A 16,930-nucleotide genomic window follows, 5' to 3' on the forward strand; every position below is an offset into this window, starting at 1 on the left:
AATTATAATTATATTCAATTTACAAATAGTACATTATTTGGTCATAAAAACACATTTTAAATATGATATTAATTATTCAAATCCGTGAAAAATAATTTAAAAATATCTTAATCTTCAACTTTATATACATCGATTAGATTAGGTTAACCAATTTTAAATTGTTTGTTTATTGGCTTATTCCTTTATAATATACGAATTTAAAAAGCACATTGTTACAAAATCCTCACCAAGCAAAATAATGTTTCCATTAATAAGAGTAAGAAATTAAATGAAAAAGTCATAAACATAAATAATATTATCTGTTTTAAATTATTTTGAGTATCCAGAAAAAAAATTATATGAAGAAATTGTATTATTTTGGTTATTTGATGACTTATACGATAATAATATGTTAGATAAGTAGGCGTGTTTTAGATAATATGTTCCTCTTAATTATATTATTGCCACCGTTATAATTGTATCGCGTAATTTACGTAGCAAAAAGAAAATAGAAATTCAAAATTTAAAATGTTTAACTTATATTATGCGTCATGTTTATTTATTTCGGTTAATTTTAGACGTAGGTATATTTGCATAAAATAAACCTATATCCTGTTAACATCAATTATCAATGCGCAATGCAAAGATAATAATGATGGGGGATTAATTACTATCATCTCAAATACCAGAATTTATCATTATTTTTTTGTATTATACTTTATTAATTTAATCCATTATAACTTTCAGAGATGATTTGAGGCTATTATTACTATTATTATATTATATACATTCCTACCTAATTCCGCGGTTACCTATAATAATAAGATGAAAACTATGCGGTCGAGATTTTTCACAATAATATTATTATATTTTGTTGTTATATTATGCGTGCGCGACGTACCAAACCGGTCGCACGTTACGATTTCCTTCTCCGATTCTCCGGACCATGTAAGGCACTCCCACTCAAGCCTTCGTATACAAATCGATGATGCAGCCTTCCTCCGCAGGACGGCGGGATATACGTGGGCAGCCGGTTTATCCGGCGCAAATACGCGAGATATTGAGACATACCCAAAATGGAAATCGAAGGAGAACGTATGTAGGTACCTAAACACACGCACACGCGCGCGCGACATCAGTATATATTTATATGCACGTAATATATATATAAATATAAAGTCTGATTAACGATTCCTATGTTTCCGCGATTGACCATATTTGGCGGTTTTTACAGCCACCATAATAATATAATATATTTTGTACTGTATTGTGAGACGCAATCTCGCCGAATTATTCATTTTCGATACTGTAACTATTGCATACCGCGAAAATAAGATTTTCGTCACGTTAAAAAGCTCCTCCTCGATTTTCAACAATCATTATACTATACAATATATCGTATAGGTGTATATCGCACTTATTTACAATTGGGTTCCCATTTACGATTTCCCTAAGAAAATTGTCCTTTGCAACGTGCGACATTTCATGTATCCCGTATACATAATGAATGACCCAAAGTCGATATAATATATTAGTCACATCTAGTTTCAGCTATACTATATACATTATATGATATATCGTGGATAGAAGATTATACGTAGTGGGACTTGGAGGGAAGCTATGGACAATCTGCAATTACAAAAGCACATTTTAATCCCTACCCTGCCGCTCATCCATCCAACAGATTTTACCTGTAATATATCCACCCACGTGACCCGCAATATCGTTGTATAGATTATATATACATAATATATAGCCATGTATATATAAGTATATTGCAGAAGTACTGTATGTTTGTGCATATGCACGAACGACTTCCCACTCTCGTTATACTTTGCCGTCTGCAGAAAAACTATAGCTGGGTTTTGTATAGACGTCCTACTGACTCAGATTATTATCGCGTAGCTGGTACCTACTCTACGGTGTTTGACTGATGTTATGAATGAAAAATATAATAACTGCAGTCTGCGCGGCCGTTGTGTCAGTTTCCGCCAGGTCGATCCGACTTATATAGGTGACCAGATGGTTAAACTTACTACTCGGAAATCGCTATTGCGGGTAACCCGACCTGTTTTTTTTACATTTATCCACCCACAAGTCATTACATGGAAATGCAATAATGTATTTATGGGATTTATGAGTTATCTATGACAACAAATTTACGTCTTGACGGCCTGTAGATCATACACCGTTATCGGTGATGACAGAGCCCCTACAACAGGTAGGAGGAGATTTAATCTGGAATACAGGTGACCGACTATTAGTTGATTAGTATTATGCAATACACTGCGTGTTTTGTATGCTGAATGGTTTGAACCCAGATCCGAATCATTTAAATAATATTGTAATAAAAAGACATTATTATCTTTAACTTTTAACAATTTATAGTAAATTTTATTATTGGACGTTTTGTATATGGTCCGCAAAAATATTTAATGCGGGGACTCAAATTTTTATGAGGAGGTTTAGTTGAAGCCTTCAACTTGAAGGTACACGGTACATGTATAATATGTGATATAACTACGAAATAACTAATAATATTGTGAGTTTAATACTTAAATCTTCAATTTTGCGATCGCACATACAATGTCAGATCGATAAAAATTACATATTTATATTATTTACACAATAAAAACTCTAAAACGAACGTCACCATTTGCCATTATACAGATATATTAGAATCCGTATTATAAACAAGCACATTAAACACACACTTTTGTGTAGGCATGTCATCGGGATGCAATTTCGTAATATTCGTGATTCTGACCGCTGATTGGACGTAAAATAATACAATATATTTTAAGTTCTAATGACCAATATGTAAATAATAAACATTTCAGCTGTATAATACCTACGTAGGTATACTAGTAGAAGATATTATTCAGAAGCGGACACTTCCAAGTTATTATTATATTTTAGTCGGGTTTGAATATTGGGTGGGCGATTAATGATTATGTCTCATAGTCTCATACGCGATGTGGTATCTTAGTATCCATATAGCACATAAACATAACTGCTAAACTGCTAATATATTATAGGTACTATATGTAGTAGGTACTATGTACCTAAACTATAGGAAATAGTCAACAATGTATGATTAAAGTCCACTGCAGTATAATAATTAACAGTAGATAATTATTGGTAAATAAAAATAATGTAGATGATGTAATCTGTGGCATATATTGATGTATCAGAAAAAAGTTAGTGTTGTTCAAATGATTATAGGTGACCTCAGTCCTACCCCTTGTATTATTGTTATACCGATAATTAATGTTGTTTATCTGTACATTGCATTTGATTCAATTTTGTAGAAATGTATAAAAGATTTTTCCCTATAATATATTATAGTATAGAACGCATCATTTGGATAATAATTTTATTATTAAGCCTACCAATTATCGATTCTATTATCGTACCTATTTTTATTACTTATTTTTTATATAATATAATACTAAATTATTTCACTGTTGGTTTTATATCAATACCCTCCAGGCCAACTTAAAGGAGTTGCAACATCTGGACCTTACGATGCATGCCACTGGTCTGGTGGTAATCTGGTATGCAATGCCATTTTTGATTATTTTATACATTAAGCGTGCAGTAGGTACAATTAATTTTAAATCAACAATAGGGAAATTATTTTTCAAAATAAACAATAAAACAATACACAAATACACACAGGTAATCTAAATTATTTTTTTTTATTATTGACAATTTATCATGTTTTTGTTATTATTGTTAATTTTTTATATATGTCAGTACTCTGCAATAAGTACCTAACATCATATTACGTTGAATTTATCTGGACATTTTTTAATTTTTAATCGATGCTTGCAAACATAATAGTACAGAGTACTTATATAATAGTATTTTTTACATAGGTAAAATAGAAAGAAAAATTGTCAAAAATATAATTTTATATTATAATTTATAGGCTTATTTTATAGGTTCATCTTAATATTAAAAAAGTTAGCCTTCCCCCTCGAAATTTGAATAGATTTCCGCTTATTCTATTATTACTATTATAAAAATTAATAGGTACTAAGTGCCAACACTAGTATAATTGTTTTAATTGTATAAGTTCTCACTGTTCAGTGATCACTGTCTGTATTTCCTATTCCTAGTTCGGGCTAGATGTATTATATATTTATACTTAATTTTTTTGTATCTCCACAAGTATCAATTGGAAAAAAATTTATCTCGAGTTTCAGCACATCCACTGTTTGTAAAATGTAATTTAAAATACCTCCCTACAAACTCATATTTTTTCTGAACAATGGCATCGCTAAGACCACATATAAAATGTATCTACTAATTTATTAGAAATTTGTTAATGCCGCCGCAGTAATAATAATTTCGAAAAGAAAAGTCTGAATGCACACAATACAATAAAATATATAGGTACACGGATACGTGGGAACACAATTTATTTATTTTCAATCGGATTATTGTGTGTACCTAGCTGTATAGTGTACTCATGGTCCATGCTATTATTTACGTATCATACTCAATCATATGTATACGTTTACTGCTAGAAAGGTTAAAATGCAAAGAAAGCTTAAAACCTACTCATCAGAAACTATTGCTTGAAGGCAAAGGTGGGCATTAACAAGTTAAAAAAATTAATTTAACTTAACTAGTTAGTTTATTTTCTATCTTACAAACTTACCTAGTTTAATTCGCCGTTGAGATAACTTGGCTTTTATATACGTTGATTTAAAAATAATATATTAAGTTAACATAAAAAAAGTATTTAACATTTTGGAATTGTTTGAATAGCTTTATACATTAATTGCCTGATGTCTTCCCACGTCACCGAACAATTCGCCAATTAGCCGACTTTAAATTCTTATGAATTTCAAAAGAACCAAATGAACCAATTATCTACAATATAATTCACTGTTTAAAATAAAACTATAATAATTGATTTCTGTTTTTTGATAAAATAATAAATAATAATATACATAGACAGACATAAACAGTTGGTATTACTGATTTAAGCTATTTTTTAACTAAAAACTTAATACAAAACTTTGTATTAAACCATAACATAATTTATATTGCATTTAATTATTTTATAATATTTTGAATTCAGTTTTTTTTTTTTAATAAATTTAACACGTTAAAATTTTTTTATAAGAATTTTTAAGTAATAATTTTTTTTTTTACATGTTATATAACCTTAAATTGCTTTTGTATTTAGAAAATATTTTTTAATTATTATTTGAAATGTGTATTTGTGTATAATTTAATAATCATATACACTAATGATAAATATAGGTAATAGGTGTATGTTGCATTGTAGGAATATTACCTATGATAAAACTTTAATAATCAATACAATTGTTTATTATATATTAAGAAATTAGAAAAAACAAAATCGCTCTTTATGTAAACCACAAACTAATTTACTAAAAAGAATCGTAATTTTTTAAATTGAGATGATAAGTTAATATACTTACCTATGTTAATTTTTAACTTTACGATTTGGCTTTCAATTCATTTTATTACAGTTTCTGTGCAAAAGTAAGAAATTAATATGCATTCCAATTTTACGTAATTTGTAAATATAAATGACAATAATTAATCATTGAATACAATTGATTCAAAACAACTATGTAGTCAACCTGGCAATTGGAAATTGGATACGGGTAGTAAGAGTAATTTTCAAAAGAATTGCAAAAAATTGCAAAAGAAAAACAAACTAACAATTTACCCAGCTATACTTTGATATAGGCAATTTATAATACTTCAATGTTTTTATGTCAAAGAAATAATTATTTAGACTGAATGTTTGATTATTATTAATTTTCAATGTATTGGATTTTGTACTATTATTTGAAATTGTTTACTTAAAAATTTACTTAATTTTAAATTAGTATTGCTTAAATATCTATTAGCAAATTGGTTATAGAAAAATGAATTACAATAATTACATACAATTTTAAATTAGTATACCACTATACCAATTACCAGTCCAATATTCAAATATTGTGCCGACATACTAAGTTTCATCATTAATGAATTTTAATGTTATATAGTTATATCATAAGAATGTGTACCTAAATAAAAATATATTAATTTAAGTATTAAAATAAATTTTACTTAAAATGCATAAAATATTAGACAGCAGGACCTCCTTTTTGGACATTTATTTATCAAATGATGCATTTATTCACCAGTCATCGCCCAAAATAGTAACTATCAAGTATCAATTATTAATTAATACAATAATAGTTATTGATAGTGCTTGAAATCTAATGAGCTAAAATACAATGAAATATAATATGCATTGAAAAATCTTAAATATGCAGTTTATTATTTTATATTTATAAAAATATGCATTTCAATAAGAATAAACATAAACTTGAACAATTGAACACAATATTTAATCAAACATTATATCGATGAAAAAATATGCATTATAATTTTAATATAACATTATTAATGGCCGGTTGCATAAAAAACATTTAATATTTATTTTATCGATCCAATTATTTATGGGCTCCATAAGTTTTATCGGTTTGAAAAATATTTTATCGATGGATAAATATTAAAAATTGTTGCACAAATCATTGTTTATAATGTTTATATTATTATATTAAATTATATTTATTTATTTGTGAATATAAAATTATATGGAGATTGACATTTTATTTAAAAATAATAAAAAACAAATATTTTCATTAATTTTATTGATAATTTTATATCATAGACATAAATGTATGTATTTGATAAATATTAAATAGTTTTAAATATTAAAGTACAATCGTATAATATAATATTAATTAATAATAAATAAATTTGATGTGCTTATATAATATGGTTAGATGGTTTTATAAGTTTATGTATTTTCAAATTAAATAATAACAAATAAATAATAATAAAGTTAACAAAAATATATAATCAACAAAAATAATTAAGTGATCACTAATTTTGACAATTTCTTTTTTGTTGTGTTTAATTTTTTACTATTTTGATTCTGGATATATGTATATTGCCTCATTCTCATTACAATGTAATATATATAGTATACATTGTATACATATCTGGTAATACTGTTTTTTTTGTGTTCTTCACAAATAAATTTAAGATTTTTTTTTTTTTTAAATCTTCAAAAGCTTCTTCAAATACATTTGGAGAGTCCTTAAATTTATCAACAGATAGTTCTAACAATTTAATAATTGTGAAAAGATTGCTATTAGGATGAGAAAGATATCCTCTACTTTTAGGCATTATTAAATCTGCATTAGTGCCATATGTTGTTATGTTGAGATTTTTGAAACTAGATGCATAGACTTGGCATTTAGTCTTTGCAGTTAATCGCTTGGCCATGTATCTGATAAATTAAATTATATGTTAATAAATAATTGTAAATTATTTAATATAAAATTGTTTTTTTTTTAATTATATAAAAACATACCCAGCTAAATAATATACCATACGGTCTAAAACAGTAAAATCAGAATAATCTTGTTCTAGAAAAATGTCATCGACACCCCAGCATCCTTCTTCTGAAATAATATTCAATTTTTCTTTTAGCTTCTCTATTTTTTTCTTCCCTTATTGAAGTGTTAGCTGGATCTTTAGTAATTTGTTTTAAATCAGCTATAGTTATAATAGGAGCGTTATCTAAATAATATTTATTTATAAAATAAGTACATATAGTACATATATTACTATATGAGCATATTTAGTTTTTACTTGGAATTTAAATAGATATAAATAATTTACCTTCAAATATCATAGAATTCCCACTTTTAGGAGGCTTAATCAATGAAAATACTGAAAGCATTCTATAAAGTAGGAGAAAAGAAGGACTAGCTGGATGGTCGTTTGGACCAGCTACTTGTCGTACAATTCCAAAAAATTTCTGTAAAATAAATATTAGTTTTTAATAAAAATATTATTTTTAGAATTAAGATAATGTGAGTATATCCATAATATTATTTAATTTAAATAATATTTATTTTCAAACAATCTTGGTTAAATTTAGATATCAATACATATGTAACATTTTTTTCATACAGCAGATAATTAACTGCATCTAGTGTAGATTTTAAAGTTACTTTCAAACCGTCAGCAGTATTTGATGTTAAAAAAATTTTTTTTTTCAATAAAATTATTATTTAAATTTGATTCCCAGCTGTTTATCCAGTCTAATGCTTCTTTCAACACCTAAAAAATATTAAATATTTGGTACTTTCCTGTTAAACGAGACTACGCCTATTTTCGCAACTACCTCCGTTATAAAAGACTACCGCGGTTGTTTTGTGAAACACCACAATCCCGTTATCTAAGACTACCAAAATTTGCACACTTTCCTATTATCACAGACTACCTTAGTTTTATTTAAAATTTATATTTGTGCAGTGCACCTCCTTATTTAATTCTTTAATATTTTTTTAATCAGTAGATATTATTGGGATGGCTATATTCGAATTATATATATAAAAAAAGGATTTAAATACCCAGTAATCATTTGTAATGTATTACATATGTGGCGTACGGTCACTAAAAACAATAAAATAATAATTAAGATATATACAAAAATAATAGTGGTAAAAAATGGTAAATCCACAAATAAAATAATAAATAATGATGGCTACATTTACGAATTATATATAAAAAAAAATGTAATAATATTAGTGTCGTATAATCATTTTATATGTTTCTACATCAAAAAACTTTTATATCATAAATTGTTCTCTATTTTGAATATAGATGTGTTAAAATGGCTGTAACATAAATTTTGAATCACCCTGTATAAATATATAATAATATAATATTAATATAACAATTGTGAATTGCTACGCTAGAACGCAGTGCGTGAATATCGTACAGCTAATTGTGGTAGTCGCAATAAAGGAGGTAGTCTTGGGTGGTAGTCGCGAAAACCATTTTAGTAGTCTTAAATAACAGGATTGTGATGTTGTCAAAAATCATGGTAGTCTTGTATAACAGGAAAGTACCAAATATTTTTATATACAATAATTTTGAATATCTTTTTTGTGTACAACATTCAATTTCAAAAAAGTAGCAGAACTATGAAATTATCAAGTGTCTGCCCTAAACTTCAAACAAATTAATACCAATACCATTCTGTACCCATCACCAATACCATAACTTAGTTAAGCCACTTTTGTAACAACATATAACATAATAATTAAGTAATTCTTGGTAGGTAGGCGCCTACCTATGTACTACACGTGAATAACAAGCCACAACACATACACAGTACACACAACATATAAAAAACCTCCAAGTGCTATTTTTTTAACCCCTTCTGCGGGGAATTTTCTATTGATTGCATCAAACATAATATTGACCATAACTGTAAATTTGATGGTATCTTCACAGTCCTTAAAACCTTCAATTTTCTTTTTCTTATAAAATTCCATACCATTTGTTACTGACATAGGTACTAAACAACTAAAAAGTATAATTTGTAAAGATAATTCTGTATTATCGTATTAAAAATATTATAGATAGGTAACTATACAATGTAGGTACTTATATTTATTATTATAGTTTTTAATAGATATAACATAATATGTACTATGTAATATTGTAATTTTATTTAATGAGAGTAAAAAAATTTAATTTGATATCTTTACCTGAGCTGCATATTTTCACCTTCATTGTGGAAAAATTATTTAACTCAAAATTACTTTTTGTTAATCTTGAACATACTTTAAGAATTAAGATAGCTTCAACCTTGAAAATATTAGAATAATACTCCCTTTTTATTGGTTTTTTTGAAGGATGCATCTGAAAACAAAAAGTAATAAGAGTGTATTATATGAGTACACACTTTTTGAAGTATTTTATAATTATTTATTTATAATTTGAAAATGGTAGATGACCATTTTCATACTCACCGCTAGTTGTTTTTTTTCATTTAAGCGATTTCGAATTGTTTTTAACAAATGAGGTGCATCAGAAAACATAAAGACATTTCTTGAGGAATCATATGGATTTTGGAAATAATTTTGAAAATTTTCCGGTTTTGCACTTATCTAATTATAATTTATATACATAAAAATATTTTGAAAAAAAAACCTTTAATATTAAAATTATATATATTGTATACAATGAATGTACTTTATATGGTTAGGTTTGACTTTATTCTTTTACCCAGAATTTCTCAATATTAAACTTCATTTTCTTGAACAATAATACTGTTAGTCTACAATCTACATACCTTCCCATCACTAATAATATGGGATTCCTTATTGTATAGTACATATTATATAATAAAAATATCTTAAATTACCCCTAGATGGCCCCACATTGTTCTATTTGTACTTGCACCATCAGTTGTAAGACCAACTACTTGGTCACCAGCATTTTCCATCAGTATGATTACTTTATTAGTAAGTTTAGCAAGATCAATACCTAAAATAAAATATTTCAATTAGTATTATTAAAATTATCTACTTTATAGTCTTTATTATTAAAAAACCTTTAACAGTTCCTTTGGTAACAAAGACAGCTATAGGTTGAACTAAATTGTCAGCCAGACTTTGCCACATGTAATCCAATCCATGGTTAGCTTTTTCTTTCTGAGAATTATCTGTAATAATTTCACCTCCATAGTCTTTAGTCCTCTGTATGATAGTGTTGACGCTTATACTTTCTCACAAGAACACTTCATCAAGCACAATTACACCTTGTCTTTCTTGTTCAGATTTGTTTATAAATTTTTTTTTTAGAAATTTAAAAAATTTTTTATCAAACCCACATCCTATTTCAACTGCCAGTAAGTGTGCTCTTATAGAGTTAGGACTTGGCAGTAGTAATATTTTATGATTCCTCGAAAAGTCAAAAATGAATAACCACTAGGAGATCTAAAAATGCATTTTTTGTTATTTTATGGATACACTGATATTCCAACAAGTTGAACAGTACTTTTGAATTCTCAGCCACTGTTCACTGTACAGCACGGATATAGATACTATGGTTGCACAACGAGCACGGATATGACGGCTCAGAATGTTCCTATCAAGAATGAATAGAATGAATAATACATTATGCAAACGGTGGTATTTCAGCCAGCAATGTTAGAAATAAGGATGACATCAGAGAGGCGTCATTCAACGTCGCCTACGTGTTTCAGTGTTTGTACTCGTGAAGTCGTGAATATAACGCCCCGAAACTAGTTGATCCAGTGACCACTAGAGCGCTATCATTTCAATCCGTTAAACGTTATCTATAGGCTATGGGCCATAGAAAAAAATATTATAGACTATAGGTTATGAAACCATATTATGCTTGTTTATTATTTAATATAATTATTAATTATTATACTTCTGTCTTGATCGATTCGTCGCTCGTGTTGGTTCGTTTAAATTTATTTACGTGTGCCGCCGTACTTTGTATTCAACCTTTTACACATTGGTTACTACTGATAGATTTTGTTTGTCAGCACTCAGAAATATGAATCCAGTGACAGACGTGGTTGCCATGTTGTTGGAAACGCCGTTTCCACATTGGAAGCCTGATAGTAAAAAGGATTTACTAAAAGTCGGTAAACCAATTCCGATTTTGTCAGTGTTAGTTCCTGACAAAAAACAAACTAAGGTATTCTGTAGATCATTTAATCCAAATTTATATCAACAACACTCTTGGTTATGTGGTAGTCATTATATGCAAAAATTATTTTGTTGGCCGTGTTTGTTAATAGGTAAAAATAAGTCTGTTTGGAATACTGTTGGGTATTGTGATTTAAAAAATGTATCCAGGACGATACAAATACATAAATCATCAAAAGATCATATTCAGAATCATTTAGGATTAAAAAGTCTAGAAAAAGATATTTTTAATATAGTAGATATTGTTAATGAGCATGATTATTTGTTTAAAAAAAATTATAATGAAAACGTGAGATTGAATCGTTTATTTATGGAGCATTTAATCGATTTGGTTTTATTTTTGGGAAACCAAGAGTTAGCATTTTGTGATCATGATAATAGCAATGATTCATTAAATAAAGGGAATTTTAGAGAGTTGTTTGATATGCATATTAATAGGTGTTCTCATGAAGTACAATATCATTACAAGAGTATAAAAAACATATTTACAGGTTTTTCTAAGTCCGTACAAAATGATTTAATTTCGTGTATTTCTGAATCTTTAATAAACCAAATAATAAATGAAATTAGTCAATGTAAATTTTATTCTATTCAAGTAGATGATACTACAGATATTAATCAAGAAATACAATGTTCAGTTATAATTAGATATGTTACAGATAAATCTCAATTAGTTGAACGTTTCATGGGTTTTCATGTTAGTGAAGACCGTACGGCTCAAGGTTTATTAAATTTGGTCAATTCTGTTTTACATGAGTTTGATTTAAAAAATAAATTAATTGCCCAATGCTATGATGGGTCATGTGTAATGCCTGAGCAATTAATAGATTTACAGGCTATAATCAAAGAAATCGCACCTAATGCTTTATTTACCCACTGCCTACCTCATAAATTAAATTTAGTATTGCAACATGGTTGTAGTATTAATACTAAATGTCGTATATTTTTTGCTAATCTAACTGGTATCGCTGCTTATTTTCACAATTCCACCTCACATACTAATGTTGTAGTTAATATTTTAGGTAAACGAAATCCTCAATTCATTCAAACTAGATGGTTCTCACGGTCAAACATTTTACATTCAATAGTTAATGATTGGCTTGGGTTTATAAATGTTTTTGATTTTATTAGCAATGATCCAAAATCGTCGCCTGAATCTATTTGTGGTGCTATAGGTCATTTAAAAAATTTAAAATCTTTTGACTTTGCTTTTTTAGCGGTAATATTTAGTAATATATTTATATGTACTGACGATTTATTTAACATACTTCAAAATAAACCATTTGATATAGAATTTTGCTTGAAAAAAATAAATACAACATGTGATCTTATAAATAAAAAAAAAAATAAGTCTGAATTTTTAAAATTATTTAATCAAGCAGTTATTTTTACAAAACCCCCAAAAGCTACAAGTAATGAATCTAACGTCCAATTAAATTTTAAAATATTATTTTATGAAATAATTGATAATATCCTAATGCAATTATATACCAGATTTCAAGATACAAGTAAATTACTTTTTTTACAATTAGCTGATGTAACTAAATTTAAAGAATATTCTTGTAATTTTCCAGAAAATGCTTTAAATAATTTGAAATCAACTTATTCTAATATATTTTCTGATATAAATAAATTAAAAGGTGAATTGGAGGTATTGTATAGTAATGTAAAATATCAAAATTTATTACACATTTATGATATAGTTAAAATTATTGAACAAGATGCATTAAAAGACATTTTACCTGAAGTTTATAAATTATTTACTCTTATTTTGACCATGCCATCAACTAATGTATCAAATGAAAGAAATTTCTCTTGCCTCAAAAGAATTAAAACCTATTCTCAAAACAGTATTTCACGACTTCATTCAAGTTCTATTGCAATACTATCAATTGAAAAGTCCTTGATTCATCAACTTAAAGAAACTGAATCATTTTACGATGATATTATAAACATATATGCTAGTCGAAAAGACGGGAGTATAAATTTAACATACAAAATATAATTATTTTATTTTATTAATAATTTTAGGACTAGGCATACTTAAAAAGTCCTTTTCAGGACTAGTCACTTGACAGACTTAAAAAGTCCTTTTCGGGATTAGACATACCTACAGTCCTTTTCAGGACTACTAAATTTTAAAATTTTTAGTTTATTATTTAAATTCATTACTAATTGTATTAATTATTGTATAAAACAATTATATTATTAATTATTGTGTAAAACAATTATATTATTAATTATTGTATGAAACAATTATATTATTAATTATTGTATAAAACAATTATATTATTATTTATTACTGTTTATATATTATATAAAATTAAAAATAAATTCTATTATTGTGAAGTTTAATTTTTGTTAGGGGGAAATTACATATGTCGCAGCACCACCACTGCAGTTTAGGAATATTATTTGTATTTGTAACAACTTATGAGTTATAGATAAAACTACAAATCAAAATTTACAAAAATGAAAATAAAATAAATATATATTTTATTACTTAAAAAATAAACTTGATACCTGGAAAGTGAGTGCAATTGATCATCTACATAAATGGGTATTTTAAGAATTTATTTATCACAGAACTGGCAAAAAAAAATACCATTTTTTTTGGTAAACAATTTTGATATGCAGTAGAAGTTGCTTATAACAAACATAGATAATTTATATAATCATGTTAATAAAACAAAATGTCTCAGAATGGACCTACCACTTATAAAAAATTGAGAAATGAATCATTGAAACAACATGTTGATTATTTGAAACAATTATTAGTCATAAGCTCGGTACGATATAGTGAAAAAAATAATAAGGTATGTGCAGAGACAGTATCAAAATTCTTTTTACCATGGTATATTCAAAACAGGTGATGAATATGAATAGTCTTCCTGAAAAATCAACTGATCTCTCAGAAAAAAGTTTAAGAAGATTGGATTGATGTGGACTCACACCTCAATGTTGCAGAGGTTCCAATAGAAGAAGAAATCTGTAATATGGTTATGAATCCTCAAACAAATGAACAAGTTGACACTGAGGACAAAGAAGAAAACAGTAAAGCACTACCATCGAGCAAAAAAATTATATAAGTTCTTAGTGAGAAAGTCCAGCATCACATGAATGAAAAAGGCGTTCAGCAGCTTTACTCTTATAAAAATATGGTCATCAAGTTACTCGAAACAAAAAAATAGACATTTATATTCAATAGATGCATATGAATATTTTAAATAAAATTTAAAAAATAATGTAAGCCGCTATAGTTTCTTATTTGTCATTTCGTTATTATTATTATTATTATTATTAGACCTTAAGTTAATCCTATTGTAAACAATACTGTAACTAAACAATATCTTGTATTCATATTATGTATTATTTATAAAAGCCGACTGGCATTAATTCCAATAAATAAATAAAATATTTACTAAAGTATTTATGTAATATGTACAAATACCTCTATTATTTTAAATTATACATTTTTTTTCATTATTCATTTATAGGTACATTGGTACATTTTAAAGTTGAATAAATAAAACCAATAGATTACAAAAAACAATTAGTTAATTTACATATTTCACCTTGCTCCAAAAGTATTCCTAATAAGCAACTTCTAGTGCTTCTGCTGTATTTTGATCTAATCTAGTGAAAATGTTTAATTTCACCCATGATTATACTTAAAACCATCTAAATTAGAATAATATTATGTACTGTGTCTTGCCAAATTTTAAATTTGTTAATATATTTTAAAACAACTCATCAATCATCATTATAACTTTATTTTTGAATTAAACTTTGGATCTTCTATAGTTTCAATTGTGTTCAAATATTCTTCCACTAAAAATATAAAAAAATCTATTTAAGTTTATTGTGATTTTCAAATACTGTATAACATTATCAGCTATCAAGCCATAAATATACATCAAATATTCAATTATTTTTAAATTTTGATTAAAACATTTTTTAACATTTAGTACCTAGTTAAAAAAACCATTATATTCAATAATTTAAAAATTAGAAAAACGTGCAAGTAAAAATACAAAAGATAGATGTAAAACTAATTATTTAACCCAACACATTAAGATAAAAAACTGGTATTTGCTTTTGTTAGTATCTGTTTTATGTATAATAATATCATAATTACATGTCCAGAATAGTCAATACAGTTTTATTAATTTAAAGTAAATTTAGTATTTACCCATAAACAAAATTATAAGTATACAGTTGATCTATAATACATTTTTAACGTTATCACTTAAAACTTTAAAACAGTCATAAGTATACAGGATAATTAAAAAATAATCATTATTAGTTTTGATAAAATGTAATTTTTCATCTACATTTGTTACATAAATAATAAAACTGTATTAATTATAAGTTATAACAAACGTAAATTTACTTGGGTCATCTTTTATTTCTTTGTCTTTTAAATTACAAAATTACTTTAAAACAATATATCCAGTAACCTGTGGTAATCATATAATAATATAATAGCTTATCGGAAAATTGGACAGATAATCGTAACAACTGAAAAGTACCCCATTACTGTTTATGCATAATTACTATTAATGATGAATTTAATAATCTTTAAAATAAAAATAGAACTATAATGTATTTACTAGTAATACTAAAAGGGTTTAAAAAAGTAAACTGCCTTTAATAAAACTAAGAAAGGACTCAAGTTTTCAATGGGTAATGCAAACAATTATTCATTTAATTTATTTCAATATCAAGAATTTTATTTTTTTTTTGAAAAAGTTGAAACTTTCATTAATTAATTTATTAAGCTATCATTATTTATTATGATTAGCAATTTAAACCTGACGTTTTTGATTAATTACAATATTTATCTTTAGAAAGTTCAAATGTTCAATTCTGATATATTATGTTGATCTGACATGTTCAACTTCATAGTTTGTGTTTTTTATTGCTGTATCTTTACACATGAATACTTTAATGGAGTCAAACACATCAGGCTAATAATGTAAGTGTTTAAAAAATGTACTATGTGACAACTTTTGTCACTGGTGCAAATAATTATTTTACAGTTTTCTAAAAATGCTGCTTTATATTGCAACTGAAATGCATGTTAACAGTTAACTGATATTCTTCATCTCAGATGAACTGCATGTGAACATAAATATCCAATATTTTCAGGAACAATGCAAATTGTATTTATTGAATAGTTGAACAATCTTGTAATAAAACCTGAAATTGTTTTTAAATTATCATTAAGTAATACTTAGAACAATTCATAAAAAAAAATTGGAATTTACTAATCATAGTTGTTTATAGTATAATATATGTAGATAGATATGACATCTATCCAGGCCTGTAGCCACAGGGGGACATTGCCTCACCCT

The 16,930-nt window shown here is 26.4% G+C and overlaps 2 protein-coding genes across 2 annotated transcripts; one reads left to right on the forward strand and one right to left on the reverse strand.

The window, feature by feature from the left end:
* Positions 1-6,936: 6,936 nt before the first annotated feature.
* LOC132919478 (uncharacterized) lies at positions 6,937-7,980 on the reverse strand. The gene is given in 4 exon segments (XM_060981123.1): positions 6,937-7,318; positions 7,403-7,539; positions 7,541-7,611; positions 7,714-7,980. Coding segments are annotated over 4 exon segments (597 nt in total). The 5' UTR covers positions 7,775-7,980; the 3' UTR covers positions 6,937-6,990.
* Positions 7,981-11,418: 3,438 nt separating this feature from the next.
* LOC132918969 (uncharacterized) lies at positions 11,419-14,514 on the forward strand. The gene is made up of 4 exons (XM_060980323.1): positions 11,419-12,043; positions 12,173-12,792; positions 14,276-14,389; positions 14,443-14,514. The coding sequence occupies exons 1-4, from the start codon at positions 11,419-11,421 to the stop codon at positions 14,512-14,514; spliced, it is 1,431 nt and encodes a 476-aa protein (XP_060836306.1).
* The last annotated feature ends 2,416 nt before the right edge of the window (positions 14,515-16,930 follow it).

The sequence above is a fragment of the Rhopalosiphum padi genome, chromosome 2 (assembly GCF_020882245.1).
Source record: "Rhopalosiphum padi isolate XX-2018 chromosome 2, ASM2088224v1, whole genome shotgun sequence".
Classification (NCBI taxonomy): domain Eukaryota; kingdom Metazoa; phylum Arthropoda; class Insecta; order Hemiptera; family Aphididae; genus Rhopalosiphum; species Rhopalosiphum padi.

What these genes read in the sequence shown, in the direction of transcription:
- LOC132918969 (XM_060980323.1), top strand. Translation starts at nt 11,419, where the DNA reads ATGAATCCAGTGACAGACGTGGTTGCCATGTTGTTGGAAACGCCGTTT. An exon ending in AGTACAATATCATTACAAGA is followed by an intron (nt 12,044 to 12,172) that starts GTATAAAAAACA and finishes CTATTCAAGTAG; the next exon opens with ATGATACTACAGATATTAAT. An exon ending in ATAGTGAAAAAAATAATAAG is followed by an intron (nt 14,390 to 14,442) that starts GTATGTGCAGAG and finishes TATTCAAAACAG; the next exon opens with GTGATGAATATGAATAGTCT.